The sequence below is a fragment of the Camelus ferus genome, chromosome 11 (genome assembly GCF_009834535.1).
Source record: "Camelus ferus isolate YT-003-E chromosome 11, BCGSAC_Cfer_1.0, whole genome shotgun sequence".
Classification (NCBI taxonomy): Eukaryota; Metazoa; Chordata; class Mammalia; order Artiodactyla; family Camelidae; genus Camelus; species Camelus ferus.
Window position 1 is genome coordinate 16,416,223 of NC_045706.1, and position 16,918 is coordinate 16,433,140.

Genomic DNA, 16,918 nt, shown 5'->3' on the forward strand with positions numbered 1-16,918 from the left:
ATTCCCTCCCGGCATAGGTGACACATCTGAGATGCGGCCAGACGTTGGAGGCAGCTAAAGCCACATCAAAGCTTTCCTTGAAATTTTTTTTTGGGGGGAAGTGCTGGGGGGGAGTGGCGGGAAGAATCATTAAAACAATGCATTTAGAACAGAGAGATAGGACCTGATGTGAAGGTCAGGAAAGCTGCAACAACAGTCTATAATAATTAATAGAGTTGTCTACTACACAGTAGAGAAATTAAGAGAAAAACTACCCCTCCTTCTGCCAAAAAAAAAAAGCTAAATAAATAAAAGGGAGGAAGGAAGGAAAGTGGATATCACGAAAATGCAAAATCACTAAAGGTTGTAATTGAGAAAGAGAAAAGCAAGAGGAGCTTTATGTGTTTGGCATTAATGACTATTCTTAAATAAAACTGAACACTTCACTTAGCTTGTCAAAAATAGCTTTCTTATGCCTAATTCTGCCTACGTGCAGGTGTTAGGAGTAGGAATTGTTCTTCCCTTCCTTGAATATTGTTTTCTATCTCAACAAAGGACTTGATTTCAAATCGGTGATTCTCTAAAAAGAAATTAAGAGTAAATGTGAATTTTAATCCAGAATATCAGAACAAAGATTTCAGGTTCAATTTCATATTGGATGAAATCCCTAAACTAAAAGAAAACATCTAGCTACTGTAGATTTTTTTAAAAAAATCAAAGCTCAGTACTGGAAATGGACAGTCTAATTACAAGATAACATATCATACAGGAAACAAAGTATTTAAATGTAGAATGATTTGGGGGATTCCATGAAAGGGAGCCAAATCAGCTTATTCAGTGTATGGCTATAGTGGGGAGCACAATTTCTAAAAGAACTTTTTATTTTAAAAAAAATGCATATTTCTAAATTAAGGAAGTAACTCTTCTTCAGGACAGTTCAATTTTATCAGAGTAAATCTGCACACAAGAGGACTATCAGTTTACCAGCAGCTTTCCAGCAGGACCTCACTTTGTATTTGGGAACCTCTTCACTTAAGTCAAGCTAAAATCAAGTTCTTGTAACAGCTGTGCTATTTACATTGTTCCCTTAGTTGTGCATTGCCCTGGTCTCTGAAAATGAAAGGAAATACACTACAGTAGCAGCTGATGCTTTCAACTTGCCCCCACACTCCATCCCAAACTCATTCTCTCACCCTCTTCTCAGCCCTTTTCAAAGCAGGCAAGTGAAGCTGTGCAGGAGCTTCAGACACAGCTCAACTTGTGTGAGGAGCTGTGCAAAGTGGCGAGCTGGAGACGCAGGATTCAAACGGAGAGCTCGGCACAGGCACCACTAGTTCAGCTCCCTGTGCACTACCAGTCTGCCTCCAAGCATGCCCTGTTTCCAGAGCTGAGCCCAAAAAGAGCATCACAAGGAAGCGACAGGGGCATACTCTGTTTCCAAACACAACAAAACATCCTATTTTGAAGCATACGAGTGCCTGTCTTCTTAGGACAGGTACCAGGAAGAAATTTGGGGTATGTTCACTGTGTGATTACTATTAGAATCCTGGCTGAGAAACAATCACTTCAGAGCAAACCCTAAACCAAATCAGTGTCATTGCCGTAACCCATTCTGGAAATATCAATGTTATATCTGTATCAAAGACTGTTAAAAGAGTATTTCAGAATCTATTATTCTATGAGTTGAGTGATCCAATTCTTCTGAGTACAAGTCCATTTCAGGTTACAGTCTGGGAAACATGCATTCCAGGAGCATAACTGATGAAACTGTTGCTATAGGCACAAGAAAAGAATTAAGTCATAGAACGATGATGGACTATATTTTAAAAGAAATGCAGATGTGACGTTTTCCGCTTTTAGAATTAAGATTTCTAAGTCCACACAATTCAGCTTAAAAAAATAAATCTGTCGATGATGCTGATGGTACTAAGGCACAAGAATTTACTAATTCTATTCATTGCTAGATTCAAGGGAAAGGGCTTCATGTAGTTTCTGCACATAGTGGTTTTCAAGGCTATTGTTAGCCGCATTAACATGTGATTCTTCACCTAAGCCTGAGCAGATGCAAATACATACAGTCTGGCAGAAGAATGGAGCTGATGTATCACTCACCTCGAGAATAATCTTATACATCAAAACTGCATTCGATAATATTCATTTAGTGTATATATATATCTGCTTCCATGCAAGGAAGACAAAAAACACAAGAAGGTTGGAGGGGGAGGGTTTTGTGTATTTTCACCCTTTATTTTATATATCGTTATTACTCTTACTGAGGAAGGCATCACTAACGCACCTTAAATCAGAAGAGTTGTTGAAAACCACTCTCTACAAACCTCTAAATTAGCATTCACATCACCTAGAGAATGATGACACACCAATAAGAAAAACTTCTAGGAAAATCTCAACAACGAAGTCAATCTAAACTTGAAAATAATTCACAGTACTCTATTACAATAAGCAATTAGACAATTTATAAATTGCACTATGGGCCTTTGTTTTATGCACTAATATAAAAGTAACAGAACTCAACTCCATCTCTGAAAAGAGTAGCAAAGCATATTTGATAAGTTTGGTCAAATTAAAAAAATAAGAAGGAGAAGCATTCCACATCCCTCATCCATACAGGGATAAAATTATAAACACTGGTGCAAATATTTGCTGGGCCACAAAAAAGTCTGAAGTTGTATTATGAAACAGACTAGCAAACTCAGAAAAATGAGAACTCACTTGGGTGCTATTTCCTACAAAAAGGAAAGTGTTTAACAATGAGGAAAGCTTTGGCTATTCTTAGGTATCTGTGTACACAGACTAGCAGGGCATTTATAACATGCGTGTGTTCCCCCAAAAGGATAATAGACTCATGGTATCTAATGTTGCATCTTAGAATTTTAGCTTGAGGGAAAGGAGTTTATTTAAAAATAGTTTTCAGTAAAGTAAATCAGAATGTCAGAAAAAAATTTTTTTAATCATATTGATTCCTTTGAGAAATGAGTACAAATAAAACAAATCTGAAGCTGGTCTACATTAAAACTACACGTAGGTATAGTTTTAAGATATTCCTTTATTTTTCCTCCCCGACTTGGTCTTTAAAATAGGAATTTTCTTTGAAGTTAGCAAACAATGATCACTGTGATAAGCATGATTAGGATATACTTGTTTTTATAAAGACAGTCAGCAGAGAACATTTCTAAACAATATAATCAATACTTTCGCTATGTGTAGATTTTCCTGGAAAAATGAACCTAAAGATCTTACTTCAGATTTAGAAACTCAATTTTATAGGGAAAAGCAGAATTAAAAAAAAAAAAAAAACACGGCAAGCTAGGAAGTACTCACCTCTTCACGTAATTTTATCAACTGCAACATGAATGCACAAAAAAAAAGATAAAAAGGAAAGAAATGGCAGGAAAGAAAGATCAGTTGTGTGACAGGATACAGAATTAACATTGACAATTTATCTGTTTACATGTTTAGCATTTAAAAATCACAGACAAACACATTAAAAGAACCTAAGCATAGACTACATGCAGAGTTTTTTGAACGAATAAAGATCACTTTCTCACACTGTCACATTAAACAAAGAGAATAGTGTGAAATTCTCTTTTAAAGTACATCTAAGACACCATCATGAAATAAAGGGGAACGACTTCATAGAAGTCTATATTATAAAGAAAGAAAACAAGTTTACTGTTCCTCTCTTCTAAGAATGAACCACTGAAGAGGTTTTGTATGTACAAGTTTTCAGGATGTTTCTCTATTTTGAATCTTGACAACTGATTTCAGATTTTACCTCCAAATGAACATGATTAATAGTTCATGCTTTTGTCCCAATAAGTATTTAAACCACAAACTGTTATGTTAATGTTATACTTGTATCCACTCTAGTAATAGGATCACCTTTGGAAGTAACATTATTTTAATTGGGAATAAAGCATGCCAGGATGGATAATATTTAGGACAGATTATCAGAAAATATTTCACTATCCTTAGAAATGTTGTATATAATGGCATCGATGTCCAGGTTTTTGTTTTAAGAGGCTACTGAAATCACATGGTGTTTTTATTTCAATGTCTGAAATTTCTTCACTTCTCAGTTTTATTTATCTTATCAAATGGGCCATCTCAAAGCATCTCACTTCCTTCGTACTATAGTCTATTTTGACCAAAGTTAAACCCAAAAATCACTCTTTACCTGTTAGTAAACTCTTGCACGATAACATTTGGATTCTCCTGTGTAGAATATTTTTCTATTTGCCTTATATATAACAGATAAAACCAGTTGCTTAACTGTTTACAAACTAGAAAATGGATATAACCATATATCTAGTTCACTCTGTGTGTGTGCGTGTGTGTGTGTGTGTTTTTGTGTTTGACAGCACTATGTTCTAAACCACAAATATCACTGTACAGTTGAGGTGTCTGCCATAGTTTCCACAATGAATAGAAACTAAAACCTACATTGTAAGAGACTATAAACCACATTCTAGGTCTGAAATTTGCATCCTCAGCAATTCAGGTCTACAACTGATAATTTCTAAGCATCCAAATATGTGTAACATCTGTTATAACACTTGACATATGCAGGCCAATAAATTAAACTATTGCTTTGGGAGAAACGTGCCATGAATTGCTCACTATAAGTCTTTCTAAAAGTATCATGTTTTCTATAGCCCGGATTTTTCAATGCTTAATGCTGTTTTTGTCACCAGTTCAAGGAAGGTAATATGTATTCCAGCATAGTTTATTTCATTTGTTATCTGAAAAATATTTCAAGTACACAAGAATGAGGTTTCAAATCTGTTATGAATCTTTTATTTGAAAAGGTCATAGAATCTATTACATAACGTCTTACAGCGCATTTAGTGAAAAAGAAACTTTTAATATCCTTTCAAAAATACGCACAAAGTTGTCATTACTTTTCGTTACTCATTCCCTCAGCAACCAGAGTGTATACGGGTCGAGTATCTCCTCATTTCATGTGAAAAGTTACAATTCTTCTCCAGAAGAAGTAAAATTCTAAACTAAAATACCTGGCCTATCACATACTGGAATCTTTCTCTTTGCCATGCAAACATCATGGGAGAAAACGGTAAACATTAATTCTCAGGAAGAGCTGAGCTGGGAATTGATCGCACAGCTATTTTTTTTTCTTTCTGGGGGCACCAGCCTTCAGTTGACTATGATACTTAAAGGGCCAAAGTTTAAAACTACTCTTCAGCAATAGAGACCATTTGGGCCATGCCACCCTGCCATAATCAATGAGTGTTTAAAAATGCTACCCATTTGTTTTTTCAATAGGTTCCAAACAAAAAACGTTCTATCTTGTTTGTGCTGCATGGCTGCATCCCAGCTTTACACCGGATTTGTAGCTAAGCTAGGTAATGGGAGGGTTTTTAATCTTTATCTTTTTTTTTTTTTTTCTGTTAGTTAGTCCGAGAGGTCTCATTCAAGGAAACAAAAGATGGTCTATTTTTGAAAATTAACAATGCTTAGGCTAGACTGAAAATGGTGATTTCGTCTTTTCCCGAGTTACGAGTTCCGTCATAGGCGACATGAAAGTGCGCCATGCCACCATGTTGAGTTATGATAATCAACATCTTTTTTGAAACAAAGATTTTTCCCCCCAATGCAGAATTTGATACAAGAGGTAATCTGTTCCTTTGTGGGCTGAAAAAATCTGGTTTACGCTGGTTTGAACCAGTGGAATCTCTTGTGGTTAAGCCTTCTGCTGTGACTAAAATCAAAACTGCACTGCGGAGCCTGGGAGGGTTCGTGCGCGCGCCTCTGTGTGTGAGGGGCGTCACGTGACCCCCAGAACTCCCCAATTTTTTTTTAAAGCTGATAACGCGACTGCCGTCTCTGTCCGCATACAGATAACGAATAAATGCTGAACTCTATTAAACGCCCTTTACACATTATCGTGGGTCGAACACACAATTTTCTGAACTTATGATGACAGTCTATTTATTTTGCTATAAACCCTCAGCACGTAACGAACAGATTTGTGCCTGGTAATGATCTGCTCTGCCAGGGCTATATGAAATGATACCGACCTTCTTTAGATCTTGGGGAATTAAATTGACCGACTTCACCCCCTAGTCTGGAGCTGAAGTTTGACACACTTTATGCACAGCAAGCCCAAATCGGAACTTAAGAGAACCTTACATTAAAAAATTAAGCAATCATATCTGCTGAATATTGCTTTACCACAAAAATTTCCACACGTTTAGAAATATCCCACTCTTTATATATTTTTTGAGCCTTCTATTTAGGATTTACTCAAATTTCACTTACTCAGATTTATTCACTGATCAATATAATATTGCATATGGAAACTTTGCATATAGACATTATTAGGGTTCAGAAATAGAGCTTGGAACATTTGCCTCATTATCATACTTCACTATGAAGGGGATTTAATTCTGTAAGATTTTTTTTTCCTTTCCTAAGAATGGTTTTCATGAAACTAAATCAAGTTAACAGCTATTAAAGTTTCCACTCTAAATACAGCATCACTACGTTTCAAGAAAGAATTCTCTCAAAAAATTAAAATGTCATATGCAATGGAAAATACGACACAGTAAAAGAACAAAATGATAATGCCTAAGACAATAGTCCTTGGAAAGATCCAATAATACTTGAATGTGCAAAGTAGGTAATTCTGTCCCTTTTTTGTAAATCAAGGATGAGCTGTATTTAACTGTATGAAATGAATATAATAGAGATGAATTTATACAAAGCAATTAACTTGGAATAAAATAAATTGTGCATGGCATGAAGGACATTAAAACACATTTGAAAATTTTTTAATTTTTTAAATTTTGATATTTCTAATCGTGGCAAGAATATTTTTATATATATAAGAGTAAATTAATATACTTTATAGTTAATTGGCATTTTATAATTATGTGTATTGACTGCCAGGCTCTAAATGCCTTAAAAATTGCATTATAAATTGGCAGAATGAGAAATCATAGCCATGGCAGTCACATTTATCTAAATCTGCAAAGCAGTCACTAAAGGGAGGATGTGTATATTGCATCAAAAATCACTAAACAGCCAGTACTTAGTTTATTTTATCTATTTGCAACCATCACTATTAATTCTTTATTATTTTTCTTTTCTGATCTATAATTTTTAAAAAATTGAGATATATCCCAATTTTAGTTAAACAAATATTGCTATTTTTGTCTCATTTTGTTTATCTCCAAGTTTTCCCTGTATGTTAAAAGTTTATCATAAATATTACATGGCCAACATGTTCTGAAAAATCAATTTATCAACAATTAACTTGAAAAATATACTTATCTGTGTGCAGAAAATATTTTCTTATATAATTAGCAGGTGATCCTACCCAGAAAAAAGCTCAGCCACTGAGCTACAAAAATTAAAATCAAAAGTCAACAAAAGCCAACATAAATCTCTTGTTTCTTTAAAGAAAGGGCTTCTGTTTTGATTCCATAGTCTGAATGAATACTGATGCAGAATAAAGAGTTATCCTCAAGTGACCATTCCTGGTTAAGGATGTGTTATAGTTATAGGGATTTTAATTCCTATATTGTGATAAAGAGTCTCAAAACAAAATTTAAAGACTACATTATGAAATGGAAATTTTGCTACATTTGATAACAGAATATCTAAAAATTTAAATGTAATCTCTAAAGTTTCAAATCTGAGTCAAATTTGACTGAAAAGTTCACGTAAGTAATAATCTAACAGTTACACAGTCTCATGACAATAATTTATCATACTCTATTTATTGAAGTGACAGCTCCTTACAACTAAACTTCAGAGTCTCCAAGCACTTTCAGAATTTGTAAGTTTGATTTATACAAGTCCAGGGGAAATCTCTGAGTAATCACTTTAAAGTGACAGGAATAGAATTTTAAAAATTCAGAAAATGCGAACTCAATCTATTTTTGTGGAATAGTTTTCTTTAGGCATAAAAAAGTCACACTTATATGTACGTAAGGCAAATGTTTTAGGCACATAAAATGTCCATTAAGAGAAGTGAACATGCTTCAAAAAAAAAAAAAAAAAAAAAAAAAAAGGATCCCTGTCACAGAACTGTAACATCCATTACAATAAAGGAGCCTGAGTTAGACAGAAACACCCCCTTCCTTTCTATTTCCTCTACATTAGGCAGTAGTTTCAAATGAAGGAAAGATCTATAGCTTTTTAAAGAATTGACATGGGGACTACGTATTCACTTCTTTTTTTTTTTTTTGGCAAAAAAAGACAGTGCTTTTTTTGCAGTAAAGATAGAAAATAAAACTATAATTCACTCAAGAGGTATGAGCAATCTAAATCTCACTTAAGATAGGAAGAAAATATTTTTTCCTCTCATCCTCACGTTATTTAATCTATTATGAGTAAAACTCCTTTATCGCATCACTCTTTTATGTTTGATGTGTTCCTTATATTTTTTTCCCTTAGCTGTTCTCACATTTCAATCAGGGAAGCCGAAATCCCAAGTCAAATCTTAGAGTGTTTACATGTCTGAACTCAAGCTGATAACATCCGAATAGTGGAGGAGGTGGGACCTTTACAAAAACAAACATAATCAGCTCAGTGATTCTACTCCTTTTAGGGAGGTGGGTAGATGGGGGCTTTAATCACAGAAACAACAACCCTATTTACAATATTAACATTTTAGGAGATAGTATTATAGATTCAGCATATATAGACTTTTACTCTATTTGAAATGGTAAATACTATTAATGCAATTTTTATAATGTGTATCAATACATTATCTTTTACCATCTTATTAAAGTTTTGGTTTACTCAATGAATGATTTATGTTCATTTTTATTTAGGCAGAGTAGAGACCTTTACTAGACTTGCCAAAGTAACATTAATAAACACATTCAGGTCTTGCTTCTGAAGTTCCCCATCACTTATTTTCTTTAAAAGTGTCAAAGAGAATCAATCACTAGGGCTGTTTGAGACATTTTTAAAATCATCTCTACACTGAGGTTCTTGAAACATTTTTTTTAAAGTCATAAATATTATCTACATGAATTAATGAAATCTGCAGTATTAATTCAAAGAAAGAAGTGGGACATTAATTAGACTCATGACACTACTGTGTGATCCAGTGAGAACTGACAGCCAAGTTGTAAGGCCCTTTTAAGAAGAAATTGTATCTTAATTTTTGCCTATGCGGATCTTAAACTGCAAAAAGACTTTTCCTATTACTGCTACTACCACTGTCATCACCATCACCATCATCACCATCATCATTATTTAACAGGGGCAGGACCTCTGTGTGAGTATCCAAGTTCCACCCTGGTGCTTACAATTTGCATTCTGGTGAATATATTTTTTAAGAAGCTACACAATAGGAGACTGAGCTGCCCTGTCGAATTTTGAAAGCTTACTTTCATTTGTTTTGCTGCAAGTGTTGATTTAATTATACTGCATTATTATCAAAGCTGCATTATGTACTTTTTTATTCCTTTTACATGTGTTTGAGGTGAAGACCTTGGCTTTGTCTGCAAACAGTGTGTTTCAAGTTATTCCTTAAGTACTAAATAATAAAGAAAAGAGAAGAAAAGATTTTTTTAAAAGATAGCAGACAGTGATCACAAGGTAAAGGGTTAAATGTAAGATCTCCAAGAAACATTTTGAAGTTGATTAAGACTCCAGCTTTGCATTAAACAGTATCGCTTCCACATGAGTTGCTGCTAATACTGTTACGGAGCAGCTTGAGAGCCCAGTGTGCCAGTGACCTCCTTCACCCTCCAGCCACCCACCGGGCCTTCCTGATTAGCATTCTACCTGGTTCTCTGAGGAATTCCCATCATCCCCTAGGAGCTCATTCCGTACTTCGTCACTGTAGGCGATCCGTGACCTTTTCTATAAAACAAAACAAAAAGGGAGAGAGCAAGATGAATGTTAGAAAGTAAAGGCTTCGAAGCATTATTGGTATCAAGGCTGATCATCTCAAACCTCGAGAGCCCCCTAATGGAAACCCATTTGCTAAAATCTGCAAACCAAAATTGTGCAAAGTTCTTGAACTTGAGAAGTTTTAATGTAAATGAGAAGTTTTTCAAAGGCCAGTAATGAAAGAAAACTCTGCATTGTGTAAGTAGTCTATTAATATTCACTAACAGATCCGAACTGATGTATTATTCCATACAGAGTCATTCAAATAAGACCATGAAGCTGGAGGAAATACAGCTGTCTGTCTATCTGCAACACTCACCGGATTGTAATTAAAACAAGAGTATATGAGGGTCTTTAATACTGTGGCAGGAAATGGACTACACAATATAGGTCTTTTAAAATCTCTAACTCTGGGATATTATCTCCAACTATACACTGGAATGCCTGGAAAATAGCACATCCATATTTCCTTCATCATTGTGATGTTACTAACCAGAAAGAGGTGGAATTTTAAAAGCCCATCCCATTTCCAAACAATAATTTTAATGTCTCCAGTCCTCTAAAAATAACTGCCTAAGGAAAAGTAGTGGGGGGGGGGGAGAGAGAGAGAGAGAGAGACAGAGAGAGAGACAGAGAGAGGAGAGAGAGAGGAGAGAGAGAGAGAGAGAGAGAGAGAGAGGGAGAGAGAGAGAGAGAGAGAGAGAGAGAGAGAGGGAGAGAGAGAGAGTGAGAGTGTGTGTGTGTGTGTGTGTGTGTGTGTTAAAACAAATTAAATTTCCCAATCCCGGTCAATAAAGGCAAATAGGCTATGAGTCGACTTTTCACAATTTCTATAAATAAAGACAAGCAGGCTATGAATTGATATTTCCCACACTGAAATTTTGTTTTACAAGAAATCTACCTTTACCTGTAAAGTCAGAGGGACATGTCTGCAAGCAATTCATGAATTATCTAACCGTGCACACATTTGGAAAAGCTAAAAGGCTCTGAAAATTAGTTGTGAAGCTAGAGTGCCATCCTCAGATCCTACTTCAGCATCACTATTTCAGACCCAAATGCAGATTTACAGGTTACTTTGCTGTCTTTTCCTGCTTCTGAACTAACTAAGCAAAAAACATTCAATTAAAAAATGGCTGTTGGGAAACAGTAATCTTTTCTCACTTGGAGTCTATAGTTTAGGACTTAAAATTTCTTACCTGCTCAACTGTGATATGAAAAATTATTGTAGTTTAAAAGGACTAGCCATAATCCGTGAGCAGAAGTCAACAAGATTTTTAATTAGATTTTTAAACCAGTGAATGAGGAACACTGCTACATAGAGATCATAATATCTTAAACACAAAATCATATTATATTAGAATTTAAAAGGACTTTTGACATGAAAAACTCACAGATTTTAAATCATTTTAAAGTTGCCTTTCTCAATTGGGGTTCCTTATCTGAACCACAAAACACAGAAAATTATTTCAGTGGCTATTTTCTCAATTCTCCCAAGGATGGGATATAAGAGAGAGTTTAGTTCATTACACAGAATAGAAGCCTTAGGGCATTCGGGCTTAGCTCTCCTGCAGAATCTGCTTGAAGAGGGCTGAATGGGGTATAAATAAAAATAAAATAAACCTAAACATCCCTTTATTTTCTAGAAAAAAAAAATAAGTCTTGTGGAATTCTAAAGGTAAAGCTTTGGTTAAATGGAGAGTAGAACCCTGTGGTCCTGACTTACAGCTCAGGACTCACTCTACTGCACAAAATTTCCTCCTTATTTTATTACCCTCTGAATATACTCAGGAAAAAAATATAAAAATTGCAAAATGTTATAAAGGATACGGTGGCATCCCCTCCTGCCCCGAGTCTCTACCCGAAGCTTCCCTTCCCTGCTACAAGTGTGTATCTCATACCTTGGCAAATGCAATAAGTCTGGAAGGAGATAAATGAAACCAACAATGTTGCAGAAATGACAAAATAGAAAAGTTTGGTCATTAGCCTGAGGTCAGTAATGACATCTCTATCAGATGTCTTAACTATTCAGGAGTGACCCAAGTCATTCGTTTGTGAACATGCCAGGCTTCATACCACCGCGAACAGCTTCTCTTATTGAACATCTTCTCTTATTGTATTTACTGAAGCTACTATTAATTAGCTATTTCTATTGACTTCATATAGAATTATATTGAAAACTGCTAAATTATAAGGACAATACACTTCATGGTCTTATACAATATTTCAATCAAGCCAAACCTTTCTTTTGCCCATTTGGAGATCCCTGCTACAGTAGTTTCAAACTAGCTAAGCAAAAGTATTTTACAGCATTAAAGGAAATGAGAACCTTTAAACAGGCTGTGTTATCAGAGCTGCCTTTTTAATTATTCATTTCATCACTATGGGGGACTAACACATTCCACAGTATGCAAGAATATCATATGGAGATTGTTTTTGTTTTTCCCTTTTTTCACCAAAATACCAACAAATTGGCATAGATTGTTCAGTTACATTATATCCTTATTTTGATTTACTCTACTTCAAAAGAAGAAAATTACAAACATGTATCCCTAAATATCTAATCTTGTTTTGGTTAGAATCCATTGCTTTTGAAAACCAGCAATTAAGGGTGTACATGCTCGGCAACAGAGGAGAACTAAAGATTTAGCCACAGTTGAAGGGTAGTCCCTGTAAATGTCATTCTTTACCATTAGGATGGTAAAAGCTGGTCATTTGGATGGCTTCCTGGATGTAATTAAGCAAACAATATGCTGAGTTAATAAAATGGTCTCTGATACAACTGACTTCTCTTAAAGAATGAAAAGATATCTTATTTCAAATATCAGAAATAGGTCCTCATGAAAAGGACACAACTAATAAAATAGAACTCCTTACACTCAAGTATCGGTTTACAAAAATTAAAAGAAAATAAGACTTTGCTTTATTAAGAATTATATTTAAATGCCAATATTGGTATTTTCTCCTAAGTTTTTACGGTTTGAAATTTTAAGTAAGCTGATTCTAATTAACTCTAATTTAGCCTACAGGATCATCACTAAGCTGATTACCAAAAAAGACCAATTCCTTTGAATGACAAACTGCTTATTTTATGAAATTTTCCTCCAAAATACCAATAAACTATTTTACCTTTTGTGGAATTTTTTAAAACTTCACTCTACATCACTAAGTACTATGTCATACTTTAATTTGGAAGATTCAAAGTTAATGAAAGTGAAACATCTACTGTATCTTGATAAACTATTTTTTACTTTATTATCAACTGTATAAAATCTGTACTTTCTGTACTTTAGCCAAATGCAAGCATGAGAATTTGAGCTGGAAATGTCACACACTCAGCTACAGTTTGAAGGAACCCAATTCATAATGCATTTTATAAATAGTTAATGACTTCTATACATAAGCTAACCAGGCAAATCAAGAAATTGTCAACATTTTTAGTCTTAGTTGTCAGTTACTACTGTCTACTGGTGCTTTATATGTGGCTTCCAGAGAAGACAGAAGCTTTCTGCAGTTTGTAATCTATTGCAATTTCGGATCTGTACCATAAGGGTGGAAAAGCTTCAACTGACAATATTTGCCACACACACACACACACACGCACACACACACACACAGACTGTTAAATATAAAGGCATTCCTCACTTTAAGTTGTGTATTTGTGTAAAGTTTATTCCTTCTAACTTATATACTTTGGAGGACTAGACAGTTGAACAGAAAAATCTACAGGTCGTATATGAACCGTAAAAAAAATGACAAATTAATGACTGATTGTTATCCCTAACACATTAGTTGCACAAAGTTTCAATGGCTATTTTAAACTGATGACATAAGTGAGTCTTTAGTTATGAAAGCGAGAATTTCAAATTCCAAGCAGTTTTTACTGGATGAAACAGAACGTTTGCATACTGATTGGTTGATTTTCTTAAAGCCAATTTCAAACAGATACACGTGCTCAGTTCTGCCTGGAAATTTGGCTTGAAACAATCTATCTACTTGACCTTAACATTTCCCAACTGAGCTGAATGTTTTCCTGGACAGGCAATGCTAAACCAGAAACAAAATGAATTAACTTAGCTTAAACTAATTAAGAACTGTGATCTGTGGTACCACCTCCTGTATGATTCTACATGTGAAACAGAGTATACATAACCAGAATGAGGATCCTAGCACCCACTACTAGCATAAGCATAACAATGAAGTTGGTTTATTACTAAAGCGTATATAAGAATTTAATTTCCATGGCGTGCACATGGCAAAGCAATTGCTTAAATTGCCTCACCTGGGAATTTAATACAATGTTATCATCAGACCAGCCACATTGTAAATAGATTTATAATGCTTTCCATGTGCTGCACTCTGTTGCATATGAATTAAGTAATGATCTGGTATTACAATAAAATCAGCTCATTCCCACACCTGGCAGACAGGATATTTCACTAAATTAATACCCATACAGCTACATCATAAGGCACGGGAGAGGAAACAACCTCTCAGGCATTCGACTTGAGTTTTACATAGGAGGCAAACACTCCGTGGCTGTGTAGAATGTCACTGTGTTGAATGGGCTGCTCAAGACAATCTGTTTCTAACATCTGTATTACAGAATTAAGACTTTCTCATTCCCATTCAATTTTGGCCTGATTTTCTTCATTCAGGACTTTAATTACTAATCAGCAATCCGCAACATTCACAAACACTAAGAAAGCCCTTTATTCTAATCTATGTGCTGCAGACAGCCAAATAATTGATACAAAGTGCAGTAAGGTTTTGGTAAGTAATGAAAGAACAGCTTGTCCTACTTCCTAATCAAATTGGTCTATAGAAGAAATGGTTAATAGATTTCTCCCTAGGTCTCAAACAAATTACCCAGTCTGGCCAGACTTTTCCATTGCTTCTACCATGTCTTTCCATCTCCATATATTTTAATAATGCCCAAGGTTACCAGGTGATACATCTATTAAAAACTGTTATGCTTTCATAGCCAAAGAATTTAACTGCTCTAAAGAATTTAACTGCTCCTGTTATAATTAACAGTTTGGGATAGCTACAGAATACCGTGAAATTATATTTATTAGCTAGTCATATAATTGCTGGCATTCATTTCTTACCTAATTTTATCTGGTTCTAATTAAATAATAGCATACTTCCGTAATGCCCACATGGCATTTTCTAAAACGCATCTATCTTTGGCACAAAGCATTCCATTTTTAACCTCACTTCTACTTCTTCACTGGCAATTTCAGCTTTTTATCCTCACTCCACCCCTGACCCAGGACTTAAAAAGGCTCATCAATACAGGACAGGAAACTTAAATTCTGGAGAAAAAATAAAAAGGAATTTATGAAATTGTGTTTATTACAGTGTTCCCTGTGCTATATTAACTTCTAGCAAAAAGCGATTTAAGATTAAAACATAACATGTCACATGATATGGGGAAAGCAAAGTAAACTGTTAGGTAAATGCTTGATCTTTGGAAAGTTGTTAGGAAGAAAAAGCACAGGGCATGAGTGAAAAGAACAGAGATAACATTTCAGTATGTGATCTTGGTCAAATTAAGTTTTCTGAATATCAGTTTCCTCAATCTCTAAAACAGTGGTGACAATATTTATTTCCCAGGGCTTTTTGTGAGGATTTAAATATTAGAAACAAGTGGAAACCAATCATAATACCTTGGATGTGATAACCCTGCAAAGGATGTTCAACTAAACCTTAGTTGATAATATTGGAAAGGCTGCGATAAAACCAGTACACATACATGACTGAGAATATATATTACTGCATCCTTCCTAGAAGACGATTTGCCAGTAGATACCAAAAGCAGCTTTAAAAAATTCATATTATTAAATCCAGTAATTCTACTACTACAGTGTTTTGCCCCATTCCCTATTTTATGATGCCACAATTTTGGGATGATGTTCAATGGTAAAAAACAAAAAAAACAAAAAAAACTTTACTGCATTTCTTTAATACTATCAGAGAAAGTAAATTCCAATCTGTTTCTTCTAAGTGATCATTACACTAAACATGGCTTGCCCTTGCTCAAGGGACTGTTTAGAGTTAAAGGTCAAGCTCATTCGCTGGAAAGTGCACATGCCACATGTCACCAATACTGTAGCATTAATAAAGGGAAAGAACACTTTCTATCTATCATAAACTCAGGGCCAATGGACCATATGCAAGCCACCAGAGGGAAATACTAACACGCCTTGCTGCTAGGCTTCCAGCAGTTGGAAAAGCAGGTTCCCGTGAGAACACTGAAATAACCTATTGTTCTTGAGTATGTAATACCAGAGAAAAAGTTCAAAAAAAAATTTTTTTTTAAATACCAATGTCTTTCTATTACAGTCATTCTCATTCATTATTTTTGCTTATACTTTCAAAAAATTTTACATGTTTGAAAAGGATATTTTATGTTTTGGCTGTAAATAATAGATCATACCATATTTTCTCTTAATTAATTTTTTAAATTTAACTTTAACATCATATGTGAATGTTTATTTGCATACGATGAGGTTATAGCTGTGTGTGTATATATATACACACACATATAGATACACACAAACCCATATGCAATCCATATGGAATGACTCTATTTGTCTTTCACAATGCTAGAATTGACTTTTATTTATACTAGGAACTCTGACCACATTGCCGCTACATCATTTAATGATTTGCAAAACAGAGGGCCCAGAAATCATATAACTGCACTTCTTCATTTCCTCCTCCAGCATTTCTAAACTTACCCCTGAAATGTAAGTTTAGCATTAGTGCTTCAAAATGCAACTTGAGAGAGTTAGCATCATGGCCCCACTTGCTTGCATATGCTTACAGTTTACAACTCTGACACTGCTATTGAACACAGTGTGGCTGTGTCTTAAATCATGTTAGCTTGTCAATCAGTAGTTAAGTTACTTCACTCAGAAACTCAACTCATGATAGAATGCCCAGATGTTGTTGTCAACATCTGGAATAGTGTAAGTGTGCAGTAGAGGAAGTCTAATTCTTTAAAGTCTTTCTCGATATAAAATAACTCTACTTGAAATAATCA

At 34.8% G+C, this 16,918-nt stretch overlaps 1 protein-coding gene across 8 annotated transcripts in view; it reads right to left on the minus strand.

The window, feature by feature from the left end:
• VTI1A (vesicle transport through interaction with t-SNAREs 1A) overlaps nucleotides 1-16,918 on the minus strand; it is a 341,791-nt gene that overhangs the window by 263,166 nt on the left and 61,707 nt on the right. For 5 of the 8 annotated variants that reach the window (XM_014558237.2, XM_014558238.2, XM_032490936.1 and 2 more), the window contains exons 4-5: nucleotides 9,763-9,840; nucleotides 3,319-3,339 (exon numbers count right to left, since the gene is read on the minus strand). In XM_014558237.2, the coding sequence (XP_014413723.1) occupies nucleotides 3,319-3,339; nucleotides 9,763-9,840 (99 nt within the window). The remainder of the gene's footprint in view (nucleotides 1-3,318; nucleotides 3,340-9,762; nucleotides 9,841-16,918) is intronic. The other 3 variants (XM_006183506.3, XM_032490939.1, XM_032490937.1) reach the window with 1 other exon arrangement.